General features: G+C 54.7%; 1 protein-coding gene across 1 annotated transcript in view; it reads left to right on the top strand.

Annotated features, from left to right (window-relative positions):
* The window catches only part of PDGFRB (platelet derived growth factor receptor beta), a 42158-nt gene extending 22508 nt beyond the window's left edge, over window positions 1-19650 (top strand). Inside the window, exons 7-23 of the mRNA XM_009209380.3 lie at window positions 464-656; window positions 1311-1426; window positions 2739-2862; window positions 3434-3645; window positions 6734-6828; window positions 7803-7935; window positions 8545-8649; window positions 9011-9121; window positions 10169-10328; window positions 11301-11461; window positions 12226-12344; window positions 12544-12666; window positions 13423-13534; window positions 13980-14079; window positions 14694-14799; window positions 15657-15889; window positions 17585-19650. Coding sequence (XP_009207644.2) covers window positions 464-656; window positions 1311-1426; window positions 2739-2862; window positions 3434-3645; window positions 6734-6828; window positions 7803-7935; window positions 8545-8649; window positions 9011-9121; window positions 10169-10328; window positions 11301-11461; window positions 12226-12344; window positions 12544-12666; window positions 13423-13534; window positions 13980-14079; window positions 14694-14799; window positions 15657-15889; window positions 17585-17768 — 2387 coding nt within the window. The 3' untranslated portion in view covers window positions 17769-19650. The remainder of the gene's footprint in view (window positions 1-463; window positions 657-1310; window positions 1427-2738; window positions 2863-3433; window positions 3646-6733; window positions 6829-7802; window positions 7936-8544; window positions 8650-9010; window positions 9122-10168; window positions 10329-11300; window positions 11462-12225; window positions 12345-12543; window positions 12667-13422; window positions 13535-13979; window positions 14080-14693; window positions 14800-15656; window positions 15890-17584) is intronic.
* The last annotated feature ends 547 nt before the right edge of the window (window positions 19651-20197 follow it).

The raw sequence follows: 20197 nt of genomic DNA, 5'->3' as shown, positions 1-20197 counted from the left end.
CCAAAACCCCAATACCAAGACAAACCCAAACCAAAATGCAGTGTCAACCCCAAATCCAACCCTATCTCAACCTAGACTTTCTGACTAGCCAGAGCCCCAGCCCCAACCTGACTTCCAAGCGCAACTGCCATCCCAGGTCCAGGAAGCCCCATCCCCAAATTCAACCTTACCACTAGTTCAACTTTATCACTAGTCCCAGAATCAGCCACATTACTGACCCAGAACAGAGAACTGTTAGTACAACTCTGGTCCCTACCTGGGAGCCAGCCCCGACATCCACATCAGCCCCAAATTCGGCCCCTTCTCCAGGCCCCGTCCCCAGCCCAATTTCAACCTCAGCTCGGGGAACTCCATGGCCAGCAGGGTCCGCAGGCCTGAAGCCCCGCCTCACAGGCTGGCCTCCTTTGGGATTCAGTTGGTGCCCTGCCCCCAGGGCCCCACCCCTGATGGTCACCCCTTGCAGAGAGCGGCTACGTGCGGCTCCTGGGAGAGGTGGGAGCACTACAATTTGCTGAGCTGCACCGGAGCCGGACACTGCAGGTAGTGTTCGAGGCCTACCCACCGCCCACCGTCCTGTGGTTCAAAGACAACCGCACCTTGGGCGACTCCAGCGCAGGCGAGATCGCCCTGTCCACGCGCAACGTGTCAGAGACCAGGTGAGAAGCTCGCTCTCCCACCCCATTCTTGGAGTTATTTTTCTTTGCAGCCACCAGGCAGCCCTTGGCTTTCAGCCACAAACCTAGGCCCAACTTTCTGAGAGCATGTTAGGTGCCAGGTGCTGGGGATGCTGCAGTGACCAGAGCTGACAGTTCATCCCTCCTAGAGCTCCTAGTCTAGTGGAGGAAACAGACGCCGGTCAGATGATCACCCAGATGTTTAGTTGTGCTTGTGATGGGTGGTGCCAGCAGTAGCAGCCAAGAAGTAAACGGGCAGATGACTGGGGAAGAGGGTGCCAGGCAGACCACTCATGGCCTGTGGTATCCCTGAGGCTAGAGATTGCCTGGCCGATAGAGACTGTGACAGGTTAGGATGGAGCAGTGTCCACCTGTCTGAAGGGGAGAGAAATAGGACTTTCCCTTCAATGCTCCCCACCCCCACCCACAGTCCATCTCAACCCTCCCTCTTGGCTTAGGGGAACTGCCTATGGGTGAGGATTTATGAGACCGGGTTTGAGTCCCGGCTCTGCTACCAATGCCTAGATGACCTTGGCAAGCTCTTCCGCTCCCTGGTCCTTGTTCCTGTTTCTACCAGGAGGGTGGGGAGAACTGTAACAGGCCTTCCGACTGACAGCTGCCTTTCCTGCTCCCCAGGTATGTGTCAGAGCTGACACTCGTTCGGGTGAAGGTGGCAGAGGCTGGCCACTACACCATGCGGGCCTTCCATGAGGACGCTGAGGTCCAGCTCTCCTTCCAGCTACAGATCAATGGTGATGAGCACGCCCCTCCCCATGTCCCTTCTGCTTCCCCTCCCTGCTCCCATTCCCTCTCCCTTCCTGTACTGTCCACCCACTCTTAGGAGGGTGGGAGAGGGACCCTGGAACTCAGGAGATGAATTCTAAGCCACTGACCCACTACTGTGTGAACCTGGCCTCTGGGCCTCAGTTTCCCCAGCTGTATAAGGAGGCCACTGGGCTAGATCGGTGTTTCCAAAACTTCAGGCGCTTAGGTACCAAGGCCATGATGTTTCCTTCTTACATTCCACTTATACTGTACTATTAACTCAGTAGGTATTTACTGAGCAACTACCATATGCCTGTCTGTTCAAGGTTCTTGAACTTCCCTCCCTGCCTTTGTGCAGCTTGCATCCGAGTAGGGGAAGACAAACACTAACAGTAGGGAGGCAAACTCCAGCAAATTACATAGGTTAGAAGGTAACTAACACTGTGGGAGAGGAAAAACAGGGGCCGGGTAGGGAAGATTGAGAGTGGGGCACAAAGTAATGGTGAGAGTTGCACATTTGATACAGTGATCAGAGCTGAGGAAGTGACATTTGCATGAAGACTTGAAGAAGGTGAGGACATTAGCTCAATGGATATTTGAGGAAAGGGTACCTCAGGCAGTGCAAAGGCCAGAGAAGTCGTTGAAAGGCCTGTGTGGTGGGAACAGGACTGGTGAGGAGAGAGGTGGGAGATGAAGTCGGAATGGGGATAGGGCAGTGGGGGCTGGGAGAAGGGCAAATCGAATAGGTCTTTGCGGGCCTGCTCCAGACTTTGGCTTTTACTGTGACTGAAATGAAGAGCCATGGCAGGGTTTTGAGCAGAGGAATGACATGATAATGACTTAATGTTTTGTCAATTAACTTTCTAAAAATAAATTTATTTTGAAAGACAAAATGTAACCTTTCTATTGTAGGTGGAAAATTGGCATCATATATCATAAATATAAAGCAACCCCTAAAATAAACTCAGAGAAGATCAAACGATGCTATTAAATGCTGGCTTCATGAGCTTGGTGGCCCAGGGCTCTGAGCTTGAGGCCTAGGCTCCCTTTGTTAAAAGGGAAGATTAGCAAGTCTCAGAGAGGTGTTAAAGACAGACTAGCACCCTGCTGAGGCGTTCCCTTTGAAGTACCCAGAAGCAAACCCATTGATTTTCACACTGATTCCTGGTATTTAATGTTCACCTGCAGTCTACATCCCTCCTCCCACAAGAGGGACTCTGAGTCAGGTCCTCCCCGAGGACCTGTCCTGTTAACTGCCCCGACTCTCCCACCTCCTGACCCAGTGCCCTCTCCATGCAGTCCCTGTCCGCGTGCTGGAGCTAAGTGAGAGCCACCCAGACAGCGGGGAACAGACAGTCCGCTGTCGTGGCCGGGGCATGCCCCAGCCGAACATCATCTGGTCTGCCTGCAGAGATCTCAAAAGGTGAGCAGACCTGGGCCTCAGTCGCCCAGGGTCCCCCAGCTGGCTAGAAAAAACTCGTGAAGGTTATCTAGTCCCACCCGTTCTTCATGGCATATTGTTACAGGCATAGCGTTGCATCGTAGGAGGCCAGGTCACCGCCTCGTTGGTCCTACTCTGTATGACCTAAGTGATCGCTTTTCCTTACCTTTACCCCTGGGCAGTTTGGCCTAGCAAAGTGTGGGGTCTGAGCCCCAGAGACCTCACCGGCCCTGTAGATCAGTTCTGCACTTCTGGCCAGGCTGATTCTAATGTAGTGGACAAAGGCAGGATTCAGTGCAGGTTCTGCCTCTACCCCATACACTGTGTGACCCCGAGGGTCAAGTAAGAATGGATTTTGCAATCAGCACCGTCAGTTCTGGGCTGGGAGCACCCCCTGCTGACCAGTAGAGGGAGCACAGGAGGAGCCCGCTCGGAACCAGGCAGTGGGACAGAGAAACTGGACACGTCCTGCCTCCTTCCACCAGTTTCTCCTTAGTTTCCCTGTCTGCAAGGGGAAGGGGCTGGCAGGCAACCCTACCGGCTCTCCTGGCAGGTGTCCACGCGAGCTGCCGCCCATCCTGCTGGGGAACAGTTCTGAAGAGGAGAACCAGCTGGAGACGAACGTGACGTACTGGGAGGAGGAGCAGGAGTTTGAGGTGGTGAGCACACTGCGTCTGCAGCACGTGGATCGGCCACTGTCGGTGCGCTGCACGCTGCGCAACGCTGTGGGCCAGGACATGCAGGAGGTCATCGTGGTGCCACACTGTGAGTCCCCAGCCTCGGTGGCCCCTGATGATTCCAACCCCTACCTTAACTCTGCCTAATTGGTGCTGTGCCCATGTACCCACAGCAGCCAAAGGAGTTAGCGTGCCCAGGGGCAAACAGGAGCATCGTGAAACCCTGCCGTGTACATGCATAGGAACATGTTCCAGCATACACAATATGGGTACACATGCGTACAAACACAAGTCTATAAACCATGGATATGAATAGCACTATGCCCTTCAGTGTACATATACTCTATGTATGTCGTAAGCCATGTAATGTGCATGCCTGTTCCTTGAACATAGGTGCAAATCCTCTGTGTGTAGATATGTAAATCGTGTACTGAAGAATGCCCAATCCCCAGTCACTCCTGTAAAGCTAGAGTGTATGTGTATAAGCATATACGTGTGCACTATGCACGTCCATGTGTGTAAACCCACCACATGTTCGTAAGCCATGTACATGAGCGTGCCTAATCCCCAGACATCTGTTTAAACCCACAGTGTATGTCTGTATGCATGTACCTGTGGGTACACAATTCCTATACATGTGTACAAGCAATGCGTGTACAATTCCTTTGCATGCATGCAAACTGGCATAGTGCATGTCTGTAAGCATATAATTGGAGCACACCTTTCTAGGAAAGTGTACAAGCATAATTCCCGTACACATATGCCTGCTGTACAATGTACCTCTGTTAGCAGGTACACATACATGTGTAATTTCTGCACATATGAACAATGCCTACTAGTGTCTTGATGCTTTTGTGTATTTACCTGCCCCTCCTTATGCATACATGCACCTGTATGCATGTGCTTCATTTATTCATATTTCTTCTTCATTCAGTAAATATGAGGACCCAACTTCTCATTGAAGTATAAAGGTCAAAGGGTTCAACCCTGCCTGGACCTCCCAGTACCCATAGTCCAGAGAGAGAAGGCAGACAAGGAACTTGGCAATTTCCCCCAGGATCACCACATTAGGGGCAAAGCCTAGAGGGAGAAGGGGTCCCATGCCCAGCTATGGGATCCAGGAAAGTATTCTAGAAAAGGGACCTTTAGGTCAAAACCTAAAAAATGACTAGGAGTTAGCCTGGTGTGGAATGGTGTCCCAGTCAGAGGGAATGGCCTGTGTAAAAGCCCAGAGGCAAAATGAGTTCCTAGAAATGAAAGGAATTCAACTCAATCTGGCTGGAGGATCGAGTGTGTGGATACTTAGGGGCTGGAAGGGCGGCAGATAAAGGGGAAGGAAGTGTTGTGGGATGGAGCTACAGGGGTCGGCAGATCTAGAGCAGGCAGGGCTCCAAAGGCCATGCGAGGCATTTTGGTTTCTGTGTATGCAGGTCCTTGGGCGTGTTCCTGCACATGCCTGTCTAGGGCTGCCTCCTGTCCCCTGCCCTGTGGTGGATGGGTGGGCTTCTTTCATCCCCTCATTTCACCTATGCTTCCACACATGCATACACATTCTCTGAGCAAGTATGTATCTGGGCAGACAGTGTGGACAGCCTGAGTGGAAGACCAACTCTGAGCCAAGGCAGATGTGACTTTTGTGTGACTAAAGCCTGAGCGGGAAGCTGAGCACCAGCCCACAGGGCCTGGGACGGCTGCAAGAGGGCTCCTTCATGCCTCCAGCGATGGTTGCCTAGAAGATGCAGGCTTCCTTCCCAGGACCGAGATGTGTGATGAGTGGGAGGAGGGAGGAGAAGAGGGATGTTGGTCTGGGGCCCTGAGGAGGAAGGCATGGAGAGAATGGATAAGGGTGAGAGATGAAGTTGGAGCGGGAAGAGGTAGAGTCATGAAGCCTCTGCCTTATGTGCCATTTTAGGATTTTGGCCTTTTTCCTTTACTGATAACATGGTGAAGCATCCAAATTTTGTTTGTTTGTTTTTGAGACAGAGTCTCACTCTGTTGCCCAGGCTGGAGTGCAGTGGTGCGATCTCGGCTCACTGCAAGCTCCACCCCCAGGTTCAAACAATTCTCCTGCTTCAGCCTCCTGAATAGCTGGGATTACAGGAGTCCACCACCATGCCCAGCTATTTTTTGCATTTTTAGTAGAGACGGTGTTTCACCATATTGGCCAGGCTGGTCCTGACTTCGTGATCCGCCCTCCTAGGACTCCCAAAGTGCTGGGATTACAGGCATGAGCCACTGCGCCCAGCCTGCATCCAAATATTTTAAGCATAAGAATGGCATTCACTTAGTAATTCAACAAATAGTACCAGGTACCTACCATGTGCCAGGTGTGGTTTTAGGGACTGAGGTTATAGCAATGGATGGGGAGGAGGAGGTGGGACAGGACTCCCTGGGGAGCAAAGAAGCACAGATTGGGGACAGAAGAGGAGGGAATAAGTTCCATGGGACATCATGGGTGGCCAGCGGGGCAGGGTAGGGGAGAGGCGGATCTGGCGGGGGTGGATGGGGAGAGTGGGAAGCACAGCAAAGAGGCTGAGGCCTTGAGGGTGGAGGAGACTCGAGGCTTGTAAGGGCCAGTGTGAGCCCCACTTTGTAACTACCGTCACCACCCCAACCCCAACTGGGCCCTTTGGGTGGAGTGGAGAGGAGGCAGCCTCCATGCTGAGGTCTGGATTCATCAAGCTGGGGGTCTCAGCCATTGCTCCGTCAGTGGCCACTCACTCCGTCCACCAGCCACTCGGTCAGGCATAGAGTCTGACCAAGCTGTAGCAGCCCCAGCAAGGGTGTGGACTCAGAGGAGAGGTAAGCCGCAACCCAGCCCTCAGGGGCTCCAGGGCTAATGGGAGGTCCAGGCAATGAACTGGAATCCAGAACAGGATTTGTAGCCCGTCTAGAGTTCTGGCAGCAAGGCCAGACTGACTGGCAGTGCTGAAGGGATGTGGAGGCCAGCAGTGATCTGAGTGGGGGTAGTTACTGAGGGGATGGGGTATTTACAGGACAGTCTGAACGTGCAGCCTAGAGTGAGAGGCTGAGGGTCTGACACCGCAGGCTAATGGGGAGGTGGGTGCTTCTATTCTGCACAGGATGTGTACGGAGGGATCTGTGATGCCAGAGATGGGGTCAGGGGAGGGCAGCTGCCCAGTTTGCTCATGGCCTGCTCTCATCTCTGCCTCCAGCTTTGCCCTTCAAGGCAGTGGTGATCTCAGCCATCCTGGCCCTGGTGGTCCTCACCATCATCTCCCTTATCATCCTCATCATGCTTTGGCAGAAGGTAAGCCCCTCCCTGGCCTAATGGGTGAAGACTGGCACATCACTATTTTGCATGAATTCCACCCCTCTGCCCTCCTTGAATGCTGCGTGATCTGGCCACACGCAGGGCTCAGCATGGAACTCAGGTGGGAACTTACGTAGAGTGATGCTGGCTGTCCGAGCTTCCTCTACCCCCAGCAGTCTGGGCCAACCTGAGCCGGGCCTAAGCTATCCAGGATTCTCTTCCCCTACTGTGTCACTAAGTCCCCGGGTCCTGCTGAGGCACCATTCCTCTCATCCTAGCCATGGAGCATGGGACCTTTGTGGTGGACTGCATGGGCTCCAGGATTTTTCCAGCTCTCACCCATGGAGACCCCGTGATTCTACTGAAATGCATTCTGATCGCGTTAGTCTGTAATTTCAGTGTTCTACTCTGAGATTTCACCATTCTGTGATTCCAACATTTTAAGCTTCCTGAATCAGGATTGCAGCACCTCATGATCCCATCATTCTAAAATTCCAGCCCTGTGGTTCCAACACCCTAAGATGTCAACATTTTAAGCTTACATCTTTCTGACTCACCCAGCATGGGGAGGGCATCCGCATCCAGCCGAGTGCCCTACCTGGTGTCACTTTCTGGGGTCACCTGCTCCACCACTTCCATCTGAGGAGCAGCTAAGGCTGGGAGAGAAGCTGGAGAGGAGGTTCTCATGAGCCAGGCCCTCAGCTGCCAGTTGCTCCTCAGGCTGCCAAGTTCTGAAGCCTCCTCTGGGACCCCTTGGTCCCTGTTCCCTCCGAGCCCATGAAGACCTTGGCTCAGTTGAGCACTTGCTGTGTGATTTCAAATATTCCCCTGCTCCTCTCTGGGCCTCAGGGTCCCCTGCCCCTCTCTGGGCCTCAGGGTCCCCTGCCCCATGTGTCCTAGATGGATGGACCTAATGGGCCTCAAGGCCCAAGGCCCCCTCTGATAACTAATTCCTGGGGTTGGGCCTCCAGAAGCCACGTTACGAGATCCGATGGAAGGTGATTGAGTCTGTGAGCTCTGATGGCCATGAGTACATCTACGTGGACCCCATGCAGCTGCCCTATGACTCCACGTGGGAGCTGCCGCGGGACCAGCTTGTGCTGGGTCAGTCCTGGGAGGCCTCAGGTGGCAGTGTGGGGACTCAAGATGGGTGGGAAGACTCTCTGAGGTCTGGTCCCAGCCTTGTCATGACTAGCTATGAGACCTAGGGCTGGTGTCTTGCCTTCTCTGGTCCTCTGTCTCCTGCTATGTACAGTGAGGACAAGACAATCCCCCAGGAACTGCCTAGCATTGAGATTCTATGATCCTGTGACCCCGTGAGACGGGGCCCCTATGTGACAAAAGTGGAAGAATTGAGGACAGGCTGAGTGGCAGGCCGGGTCTGGCTGGGGAAGCTGAGGGGGTACAGAGGAGCGTGCTTCCTTGGGGAGGGAAGAAACTTTCCAGAGATTAAAGATGGGGCAGAAAGCAGGCAGGACTTAGATGAGATGCCAGGAAAGACAGGGAGGCATTGTGGTTGCAGGAGTGTGTTTAGGGAATACCCTGAGTCCAAGGTGGTTTAAGTAATGTCTAGGTTGACCTAAGAGAGTGGCTCTCTCCCCTCACTGGGCAGGAAGGGTGGCAGCGGGGCGGGGGGTCGGGGGGAAGGGGGCAGCGGGGGGAGTGGTGCAGCTTCCTGGTAGGCCAGGAGCTGAGGGATCATCTCTGCACCAGGACGCACCCTCGGCTCTGGGGCCTTTGGGCAGGTGGTGGAGGCCACGGCTCATGGCCTGAGCCATTCTCAGGCCACGATGAAAGTGGCCGTCAAGATGCTTAAATGTGAGTAGTCCTTGGAGCCCTCCACATCTGGGCCTTCACCTCTCCCTGCCCCTCCCCACACACTTAGCCTCTCCCAGGGTGGCCTGATGCTGATTAGCAGGCACAAGAGGGGCCGTCACACTGCAGCAGGCGCTGCTCCCGAGTCTGGTTTGGGAAAGAGGGTTCCTCACCCTGGCCTCCTTGGCCTGCCTCCCCCTACCCTGGCCTCTTCCCCTCCTCACAGTGTGGGTGCTCACCCCCCGCCAGGCTGCATGAGTCTTGCAGCACAGGGCGGGGCAGAAGAGTCAGAATAGGCTCCTGTGGTGGGGCCTCCGTGGAGCCTCCATAACTGGGCCTGCCCTGGGGCCCCCATTTTCCTCAGCCACAGCCCGCAGCAGTGAGAAGCAAGCCCTCATGTCGGAGCTGAAGATCATGAGTCACCTTGGGCCCCACCTGAACGTGGTCAACCTGTTGGGGGCCTGCACCAAAGGAGGTACCGAACCCACTGCCCCAGAGGACTCAGGGAAAGTGCCCACCACCAAGGCCAGGCCCCGCCTACCGCCTCCTCAGGCCTCACTCAACAGCACACTCCTGCTGGAGGGTCCGTGCCCCCCCACTCCAGCGCCCCCACTGCACGGTCCCAGAGGGCGGTGGGGTTTAGAAACTCACAACGTCACAACACCTTCTCGGCTGAACGATTAGTCGGGTCACCAGTCCCAGCAGCTTCCAGACCATGGTGTTGGCTGATGCTTTTATTTTTACAACACATTTTGAAAACCAATAAATAACAGCTCACATGACATTAAGATGCGTTATACGCCCACCATTGGAGACCACCAGCTAGCTAATTGGGAGCTACCTTTATTTGATCATAGAAGAAAGTCTCTGTGGCCAACTGTGTTTATTTGAAGCTCTGATTGCCAGTTAGGCTGAAAAAAAAAATGTTATCACCGTTTGCAGCTGCTTATTGTGAGATCTGGGATTTTCCTCAGCATTATGCAACCAAAACAAAATACAGAAGTATGTTGGGTACATAGACTTATTCACGTCCGCAATGATCACTCATTTCAAAATTTTTGTTCGCGTAGATATCTTCAAGTTCTCACTGACTGACTTTAAGTAAATGCATTGTAGTTGAATTTAACTACTAAAGTGATTATTGTAAACAGTGGCCTTTATCTGCTTTCTATACTGGGCTCCAAAGTAAGCTTTAGTTTGAAAACATATCAATAAGAGCCAACACTGCGGAGTTGCCACGTGCCCAGCCAATAAAGACGTCATCTCATTAATCCTCATGGCAGCGCTTTGTGGTGGGTTTAATTACCCCACTTAACAGCTGGGGAAGGTAAGGCTCAGGGAGACTCAGTACCTTGCTCTCTGCCACAGAGGCAGGAAAAGAACCCAGATTTGCAAGGCACTGAAGCCTCCTAGCCGTCATGCCAAAGTGTCTCTCCCACATCCAGCCCCTGATTAGCCTCGTGGCCTTGAGGAGACGCCCGAGGCCTCCGTAGGGACTGTCCCTGAGCCTGTCCCTCCGCAGGACCCATCTATATCATCACTGAGTACTGCCGCTACGGAGACCTGGTGGACTACCTGCACCGCAACAAGCACACCTTCCTGCAGCACCATTCCGACAAGCGCCGCCCGCCCAGCGCGGAGCTCTACAGCAATGCGCTGCCCGTTGGGCTCCCCCTGCCCAGGTACCAGGAGGGAGGCCAGGGACTGAATCTTTGGGATACCTGAGGAGCACCGCTCCTTCCCCTCCCTTTGTCCGGGAGGAGAAGCTGAGGCTGTGACAGGGCAGGGAACAGAATCACTCCTGGAGCTAGGGCTGTTCTACAAGGTGGCCCACCCCAGATGAGGGAATAACAGTGATGCCAGGCCCTGCGCTGCTAAGCCCTCTACACATGTGACATGCCATCCCTGTGTCGTGGGTGTTTGCCCTTCAGTCCCGGGCATGCAGTGATGGAGGAAGGGACAGAGGCTGTGGTGAGACCAGAGCCAAGCTCCCAGTTTGCGCAGCGGTGCTCCAGACTGTCTTCCTGTCTACAGCCTCTACACACCAGCCTCCACACTGCCCCTTAGGGAGCTCAACTCCTTTCTTCATCTTTTCCAAAAAGAACATTTCTTAGTTCTTTTGCTGATTACAAAAACAAAGACAAGAGTAGCTTCAGAAAAGCGTGAAAGACCGTAAAACTCACTCCTGCCCTCTCCAATGTTTTGATCAATTTCCTTCCCATCTTTTTCCTGCCCGTAGAGACATGTGTGTAGAGCCCCACAGCCCTTTGGGGAGCTGATGCAACAGGCATAGGTATCGGGGTGACTCCTGGCTGCCCACACTGGGTTGCAGCCAGGCACTCCTATGGCCAGGTGGCCCTGGGGAGGCCACAGGAAGGCGCCTCTGTACACACCCATCTTGTGACCTTTGCCTTGGGGCGCTGTCATCGCCTCTGGGTGTGAGCTCTGTGGGTTCTAACTGTCATTTTGGCAGCCTCAGTGCCCAGCTTGGCCCAGCAGGTTGGTTGAAAAGGGTCGGTCCATGGGCATTCCTATTGGGATAGCCTGAAGGATGAGTGAGTGTGTGAGAGAAGAAATTCATGAGTGGCAAGGGGCAAGGAGGGGAGGGGAAGGCAAAGCCTCCAGGCTCTTCTGTGATGCTCCTTTACCCCCAGCCATGTGTCCCTGACTGGGGAGAGCGACGGTGGCTACATGGACATGAGCAAGGACGAGTCGGTGGACTACGTGCCCATGCTGGACATGAAAGGAGATGTGAAATATGCCGACATCGAGTCCTCCAACTACATGGCCCCCTACGATAACTACGTTCCCTCTGGTGGGTGGACACAGTACCCCACACCCACGCAGGCTGATGCTCTTCACATGCCCAGCCTTGCCAAAAACCCTGGGAAGAAGGGAGTCTCGTGCCCATTTCATAGATGTGGAAATTGAGGCTAGCCACCTGGCAAAAACTGCTCTGTAGTGGACCGCTGTTTGTGGGTCCAGAAACATGCATAGAACCCACAGGGAGGGCCGGGCGCGGTGGCTCAAGCCTGTAATCCCAGCACTTTGGGAGGCCGAGATGGGCGGATCACGAGGTCAGGAGATTGAGACCATCCTGGCTAACACGGTGAAACCCCGTCTCTACCAAGAAATACAAAAAATAGCCGGGCGAGGTGGCAGCGCCTGTAGTCCCAGCTACTTGGGAGGCTGAGGCCGGAGAATGGCGTGAACCCACAGGGAGGCGGAGCTTGCAGTGATGCTGAGATCCGGCCACTGGCACTCCAGCCTGGTGCTAGGGAAAGTGATCTACTCAGCTTCGGCCCCAGGCTGGTCTAGTGTCCCTGAGAGGCAGGCAGGCAAGGGCTGGGCAAAAGTGGCCCAAGAGCTAATGCCAAAAATGTTTCTGGCCAGTGAGGGCACTGATAAAGCAGGAGAACTTTGAGTTCGATATTAAGAAATCATTCTCCTTTTAGGGGGGACCTAGGCAATGAGTAGCCACCTGTCTTGGACATTCAGTTTCCCAGGAGCCAAAGGGCAGGGGTCCTGTGGGCCAAAAGGAGACATAAGATAGCAGGTGACCCTCTGCTTCCCCTCCAGCCCCTGAGAGGACCTGTCGGGCAACTTTAATCAATGAGTCTCCGGTGCTAAGCTACATGGACCTTGTGGGCTTCAGCTACCAGGTGGCCAATGGCATGGAGTTCCTGGCCTCCAAGAACGTACGTGTGGTTGTGGTAGAGCACAGTAGGGGCTATGGGGAAGTGGGTCAGCCAGTCAGCCAGCATCCTCCAAGAGCACCCGCACACCAGGATGGCCTCTCGCATGTGGGCAGTGTTGCATTTTCCCAAAGCCCTTGACATGGAGATTCTTTCCCCACAATTGCCCCCAAGGCCTCAGCTCCCCTCTCCCCAAACCCAGTGCGTCCACCGAGACCTGGCGGCCAGGAACGTGCTCATCTGCGAGGGCAAGCTGGTCAAGATCTGTGACTTTGGCCTGGCTCGAGACATCATGCGGGATTCGAATTACATCTCCAAAGGCAGTGTGAGTACCTTCCCTGGCCCTTGTGGGGCTGTCACCATGTGTCTGTGACCACAGGAACAGTTTCCCTCCTGACTAGTGTGGCTGCAGCTCATGGGATATCTGTGTGGGGCTCCTCGTGGCCTGCTCTGACAGCGGTGGTGGGCTGTGCCTGCCCAGCTATGTGTGCAGGGACAGGAAGGGGAGCCGCCCAGGAGAGCATGGAGCAAGTATAGCAGTGGGGAGGGCTGGCTGTAATGGGTCCAGGGTGGGGGAAGGGGGAACAGGCCGAATGTGTTGTTCCAGCAGTGGTGGGCAGAGGAAGGAGCCCAGGTGACAAGGCAAGAAAGATGAGCAGGTCACACGCAGTAGCTGGGATTGGTCTGGTTAAAACATGATCCTTCTGCCTGTCTCTCATCTCCCCACTTTTCAGCAAACCCCAGATGGAGGGATGCTAGGCCCAGAGATCAAATGTAGCCAGGATGAGAGCTTGGGGGGTGCCTTGACAAGTCCCTGGCTCCCCCACTTCACTACTCAGACCCTGGAGATTTTCCCCAGGGACAGGGGCTGCCTTGTCCCCAGCTAGTAAGAAAAGAAACAGCTTCTGGTCCTCTGGCCAGCACTGGGATGGACATGGGAACTGTGACCAGGGCCCTCACAGGGAATGGGAGGGAGAAGTGATTGTGGGTGGGAACTGCCAGGTACCCTTCTCCTGTCCCAGGTGCAGAGTGGGGCTGAGGTCCTTCCCTGCACTCAGCACCTATCCTGACCTCCCTACAGACCTTTTTGCCTTTGAAGTGGATGGCTCCAGAGAGCATCTTCAACAGCCTCTACACTACCCTGAGCGACGTGTGGTCCTTCGGGATCCTGCTCTGGGAGATCTTCACTTTGGGTACGCTTGCTTCTTCCTCCAGGCCTCAGCATCCTGGCCTGGGGTCTACCTCCAGCAATCACGCCTCTGGCCTGGTGGGGCTATGGGACAAGCCCTGATACAGGGATCCTGGTTGAGGTCCCAGCTCTGCTACCTTCTCCCTGCTGTGTGATGTTAGCAAATTCTTTGCCCTCTCTGGGTCTCTTTAGCTCCCTGTGTGAGTATTGACAGGTTTGGACAGTGACATCAGAAAGCCTGCTTGGCTCTCACATTCTGGCTGTCTATCCTGGGGAGGGTTGCGGTCTCTGTCCAGAGCCCATGAAGGAGCCCACAGTTCCAAATGCCAGGGCCACTGCCCCCTCCCCCATACCAGGGCCAGCATGGCTCTCCTTGTCCTGTAGAAGAGGGTGCCCTGCCACTTTTCCAGCCCTGAGCCTGTGTGTCTCTTGTCTATGCTCCCCAACAGGTGGCACCCCTTACCCAGAGCTGCCTATGAATGAGCAGTTCTACAATGCCATCAAACGGGGTTACCGCATGGCCCAGCCTGCCCACGCCTCCGACGAGATGTGAGTGGAGCTTCATGCATTTGGGAGGATTTTGTGCTGCAAACAATAGATATCCAACTCTACTGGCTTAAACCAAAGATGAGAGATTTGTTAGCTCAGAGATCTAGAAAGCCTTGGTGTAACTGGATCCAGCCGTGCAAAGGATGGCATCAGGAACCTCTTGTTCTAGCCCTGAGCTCTGCTTTGCTCTGTGTGGCCTCATTTTCAGGCCAGCATTGCTCAAATGGCTACCAGCAGTGCCAGCCTCATGTCCTACTGCTTGCTGCATAGTGTCAGCAAAAGTCCCAGAGCTGACCTTCAAGGGCTCAGGTGGGGTCACATGCCATCAAGAACCGACCGCAGAAGCTGCAGGACTGAAAACGATTGGCCAAGTTTGGGTCCTGTGCTCACCCAGGCATAGTCAACCTGTGGAACCATGTGGAATGGGGGCTCTGAGAGGGCCTCCCAAGGGAATATTCAGAGGCAGGACCTCTGGATACACCCAGCCACCACTTCCCCCCAGCTCCTTTCCATGGCTCACCTTGTTCTGAGAGGCAGCAGCCTCCCACTCCCCCAGCCCAGCCTTGTCCCCTGAACCCTGGGCCAGAGACCCTGACCCTTCTCCTCGTCCCCAGCTATGAGATCATGCAGAAGTGCTGGGAAGAGAAGTTTGAGATTCGGCCCCCTTTCTCCCAGCTGGTGCTGCTTCTCGAGAGACTGTTGGGCGAAGGTTACAAAAAGGTATGTTGAGGCAGGGTAGGGGTGGAACACAGAGAGCTCTGGTGTAGAAGTCAGACACCAAGTACAAGGCTCTGTGTGATGGGCTGGCATTTAGGGGACCACCCTTTGTCCTCTCTGGGCCTCAGTTTCCCTGCTGGTTCTAGAAGGGGATGGGCTGGCGCTATGAGTTTATTTTAGCAGCACAGAGCTACATGGAAGCTGATCGATTAGATGCAGGGAGGGGGCCTAGAGCCCTGTCTGTCCTGCTGCCTCCCTCGGGCCTTTGCATCCATACCGAACCATGGGGCTCCTTCAGAAGTGTGAATAACCCCAGGTTACATGATCATGAACCACCTGACCACTTGGATCCTGTCATAGGATCGTCTCTCCAAGGCCCAAAGAGCCAGCAGGGCCCTGAAACCCTGCCTGGTCCAACAACAGGGCTCCGAGTGAGGAGGAAATACACATCGCCTTTGACACAGAGGCAGCTCCTTCCTTGGGTCCATTTCTCACCCCCACTGCGCCCCGGGGATGGTCCCAGGGACCTGGGAGATGGAGTAAGGTCATCACCACTTCACAGCCAAGGAAACTGAGGCCCTGCGGAAGGAGGCTGAGGCAGCATGAGAGCCTGTGCCTGTCTGCTCTGAAGTCGGGGAAGAGTTAGAGTCCTGGGTGCGGTTCTGATAACTGCCCCTCCCTGGGTGGTCCTGAGCTCACGACGCCTTGTAAGATTCTATGTGGCTTGGGCAAATCCCTTTCCCCTCTGAGCAGCGGGGAGCTTATTTATACAAAGGGGGATGGGCCAGGTTAGAAGATCCCTGAAGGCAACTGTGGCCTGACCATCCCTGTTTCTTTGGTTCTCCCTGCCCTGGGAGCAGAAGTACCAGCAGGTGGATGAGGAGTTTCTGAGGAGTGACCACCCAGCCATCCTTCGGTCCCAGGCCCGCTTGCCCGGGTTCCATGGCCTCCGATCTCCCCTGGACAGCAGCTCCGTCCTCTACACTGCCGTGCAGCCCAATGAGGGTGACAACGACTATATCATCCCCCTGCCTGACCCCAAACCCGAGGTTGCTGACGAAGGCCCACTGGAGGGTTCCCCCAGCCTAGCCAGGTAACCACTGTGGCCTGGGGCCAAGGATATCGTGTGTGTGTGTGTGTGTGTGTGTGTGTGTGTGTGTGTGTGTGTGTTTGCCTGCATGCGTGCTGTCAGGCTTGCCTCAGAGGTAAGTTACTTAGGGTAAGTACTTATCCCTAACAACAAATAGAAGAGAGAATGGAACTCATTTGAACTTTGATGCCCTGAGGTGGAAAGGGCAGGTTAGTAAAAACAAAAGTATGGGCTGGGAATTATTTGCAAGGTAGCTATTTCCTTTAAGGGAGCCCCCAGAGGTTATCTATACTCTCTCATCTCTAGGTCCTGTCCTAGCCCCAAGGAGAAGAAGCAAACCTACTTAGCATCCCCAGCACCCCAGTTGTTACTCATGGCCAGCCAGAGGCCTATGTTCTGTTCTTCAGCACCATGCCCTGGGGCTGGAGAGAGCCTCCAGGGTTGCAGGAGTCAGAGGCGCCTACAGGAATTCAGGACAGAATTCAGATTGGGAAGGAGATTGTGGTTTTCTTTTGCCTTGGGAAGTGGTGAAGTTACAGCTCAGCGGGGGCTTTCTAGGAGGACCCTGCTGTTGCGGGGACTTAATGTCCACACAGGGTCTCCCCTTAACTGGAGAGAAGGGCTCCTCATGAGGCCATGCCCACCTCCAAAGCAAGATCCAGCCCAAGGTGAAGTGGCTGGAGCCCCAGGCTGGGGTAGTGTCCCAACTCTGCCACTAGCCGCTATGAGACCTGGGAAGGCTTTTCCTCTGAAAGCCTCAGTTTCTCCATATGTGCCAGGAGTGCACACAGGCCTTAGAAGGCTCCCAAAGGCCCTCATTGCTCTAACTGTTGAAGAGACGAACCATCCAAGAGTTCCAGTGGATGGCGCAGAGGAGTGAAGTGCAGCTCTCCGACAGCTTGAGGTGTGAACGCAGAGGAGTGAAGTGCAGCTCTCCCATAGCTTGAGGTGTGAATGCTCGCCTTGTTTTGTGCCCTCAGACAAGCTGCTTCACTGTGTAAACATTGGTGTCCTCTTCTTTTTTTTTTTTTTTTTTGAGATGGAGTTGCACTCTTCTTGCCCAGGCTGGAGTGCAGTGGTGCGATCTCGGCTCACCGCAACCTCCGCCCCCCGGTTCAAGCAGTTCTCCTGCCTCAGCCTCTCGAGTAGCTAGAATTACAGGCATGCAGCACCACACCCAGCTAATTTTGTATTTTTAGTAGAGACGGGGTTTCTCCGTGTTGAGGCTGGTCTCGAACCCCTGACCTCAGGTGATCTGCCTGCCTTGGCCTCCCAAAGTGCTGGGATTACAGGCGTGAGCCACCGCACTCGGCCGGTGTCCTCTTCTATAAAATATGAACAGTAAAAGTACTTCTATTAGGCGGTCATTGCAAGGATTAAATGAGATAGCATACACCTTTAGGGGTGCAGAGGAGGCAGATGCTGGTGGATGAGAAAGGAGCTTTGGAGCCAGCCAACCCTGCTCCGAAGTTCCAGCTCCTGCACTTCCCTGCTGTGTGAAGTGGGGCAGTGACATAACCTCTCTGAGCCACACTTTCCTCACGGTGCAGGCCTTGCGTAGTTTTCACAAGAGTTAAATGAGCCAGAGTGTGTGAAGCCCATGGTGCAGGGGCAGACACACCGAAGGCTCTTCATGACTGCTGCTGTAATCCTCCTGGGCTCCTTCCTAGCCTGTCACTCACTGCCTCCTTCCTCTAGCTCCACCCTGAATGAAGTCAACACCTCCTCGACCATCTCCTGTGACAGCCCTCTGGAGCCCCAGGAGGAACCAGAGCCAGAGCCCCAGCTTGAGCGCCAGGTGGAACCAGAGCCAGAGCTGGAACAGCTGCCGGATTCAGGGTGCCCCGCGCCTCGAGCGGAAGCAGAGGACAGCTTCCTGTAGGGGGCTGGCCCCCACCCTGCCCTGCCCAAAGCTTCCCCTCTGCCAGCACCCAGCACCTCCTGGCCTGGCCGGGCCTCCTGTCAGCCAGGCTGCCCTTATCAGCTGTCCCCTTCTGGAAGCTTTCTGCTCCTGACGTGTTGTGCCCCAAACCCTGGGGCTGGCTTAGGAGGCAAGAAAACTGCAGGGGCCACGACCAGCCCTGTGCCTCCAGGGAGGCTAACTGACTCTGAGCCAGGGTTCCGCCCAGGGGACTCCGTTTTCCCATATGTAAGATGGTAAAGTTGGGCTTGATGCCCAGAATCTAGGATTCTCTCCCTGGCTGATAGGTAGGGAGGTCGAATCCCTCCCTGGAAAGATTCTTGGGGTTATTGAGGTGGTAAATTAACTTTTTTCTGTTCAGCCAGCTACCCCTCAAGGAATCATAGCTCTCTCCTCGCACTTTTATCCACCCAGGAGCTAGGGAAGGGACCCTAGCATCCCTGGCTGCTGCCTGAGCTGGGGCCTAGCCTTGGGCAGTGTTGCCTCATCCAGAAGAAAGCCAGTCTCCTCCCTATGATGCCAGTCCCTGCTTTCCCTGGCCCAAGCTGGTCTGGGGCCATTAGGCAGCCTAATTAATGCTGGAGGCTGAGCCAAGTACAGGACACCCCTAGCCTGCAGCCCCTGCCCAGGGCACTTGGAGCACATGTGGCCATAGCAAGTGCCCGTGTCCCTGTCCTTCAGGCCCATCAGTCCTGGAGCTTTGTCTTTATCACCCTCAGTCTTAATCCATCCACCAGAGTCTGGAAGGCCAGACGGGCCCCGCATCTGTGATGAGAATGTAAATGTGCCAGTGTGGAGTGGCCACATGTGTGTTCCAATATATGGCCCTGGCTCTGCACTGGATCTGCTATGAGACTTTGGAGGAATCCCTCACCCTCTCTGGGCCTCAGTTTTCCCCCTGAAAAAATGAACAAGTCGGACTTATTAACTCCAAGTGCCTTGCCAGCACTAACATTCTAGAATATTCCAGGTGGTTGCACATTTGTCCAGATGAAGCAAGGTCATATACCCTAAACTTCCATCCTGGGGGGTCAGCTGGGCTCCTGGGAGATTCCAGATCACACATCACACTCTGGGGACACAGGAACCATGCCCCTTCCCCAGGCCTCCAGCAAGTCTCAAGAACGCAGCTGTCCAGGCCTTGACTTAAGAGTGACAGCCGGTGTCTTGGAAAGCCCCCAGCAGCTGCCCCAGGGACATGGGAAGACCACGGGACCTCTTTCACTACCCCCGATGACCTCTGAGGGTATCCCGGGCAAAAGAGACAGAGGGCAAATGAGATCACCTCCTGCAGCCCACCACTCCAGCACCTGCGCCAAGGTCTGCGTCAGTTATGTCGTGTAAAGGACAAGAAGCTTCAGATGGGTGCTCCAAGAAGGATGTGAGAGGTGGGCGCTTTGGAGGTTTCCTCCTCAACCACCAGCTGCCCCATCCCTGAGGCAGCACTCCGTGGCGGTATGGTTTTGTCACTGCCCAGACCTAGCAGTGACATCTCATTATCCCCAGCCCAGTGAGCATTGGAGGTGCCAGGGGAGTCAGGGTTGTAGCCAAGACGTCCCAGCACGGGGAGGGTTGGGAAGGGGGTGCAGGAAGGGCACCAGCCCTGCATTGCAGGTTGGCACCTTACTTCCCTGAGATCCCCAAAGTTGGTCCAAGGAGGGAGAGTGGGCTCTCAATACGGTACCAAAGATATAATCACCTAGGTTTACAAATATTTTTAGGACTCACGTTAACTCACATTTATACAGCAGAAGTGCTATTTTGTATGCTGTTAAGTTTTTCTATCTGTGTACTTTTTTTAAGGGAAAGATTTTAATATTAAACCTGGTGCTTCTCACTCACAGACTTTGTAGTGTCTCTTGGGTTTGGGTTCCTGTCCGTGGGGAGTGTGGAGTGGGGCACATGGGGCTCAACCAGACGCAGATCCCCAGACAGATCCCTTCAGCTCTGAGTCTCATTTCATTCATCTGTTAAGTGGGGATTTTCACTCTCCCACCCCTCTCCAGAAGCTGGGTGGCCTAGACCTTGGGCTTGGTTTCCCAAGGTGGAAAGCGAACAGGCTTTTCTGGCTCCGCAGAGCCTGGCCTTGAGTCGGGCAGGAGGGTGTGGGGCTGCAGGGCCGCTCCCAGGCTCTGGTGCTGAGGCGCCCCACTGCCCCCACCATGTGCTTTGGCTTTGGCTATCAGCTGGGACACCCTCCCCTCCACTCCGCCCACAGGCCCAGATTGAGGCCAGTGTGCTCCGTGACAGGCAGCTGCTAGAGCCCAGATTCCAGGTCCAGGTGAGTCATGGTCAGGCCCCAGGTGGGAGAAGGGCAGACAGAGTGTCCAAAAGCGTGAGAGCATGAAGTGAGGAGAAGGCGGAGAAGAGAGAAGAGGAAGAGGAAGAGA

This window comes from Papio anubis, chromosome 5, assembly GCF_008728515.1.
Source record: "Papio anubis isolate 15944 chromosome 5, Panubis1.0, whole genome shotgun sequence".
Classification (NCBI taxonomy): domain Eukaryota; kingdom Metazoa; phylum Chordata; class Mammalia; order Primates; family Cercopithecidae; genus Papio; species Papio anubis.
The sequence above is the reverse complement of the archived record's forward strand: the minus strand, read 5'-3'. Positions and strand labels throughout refer to the sequence as shown.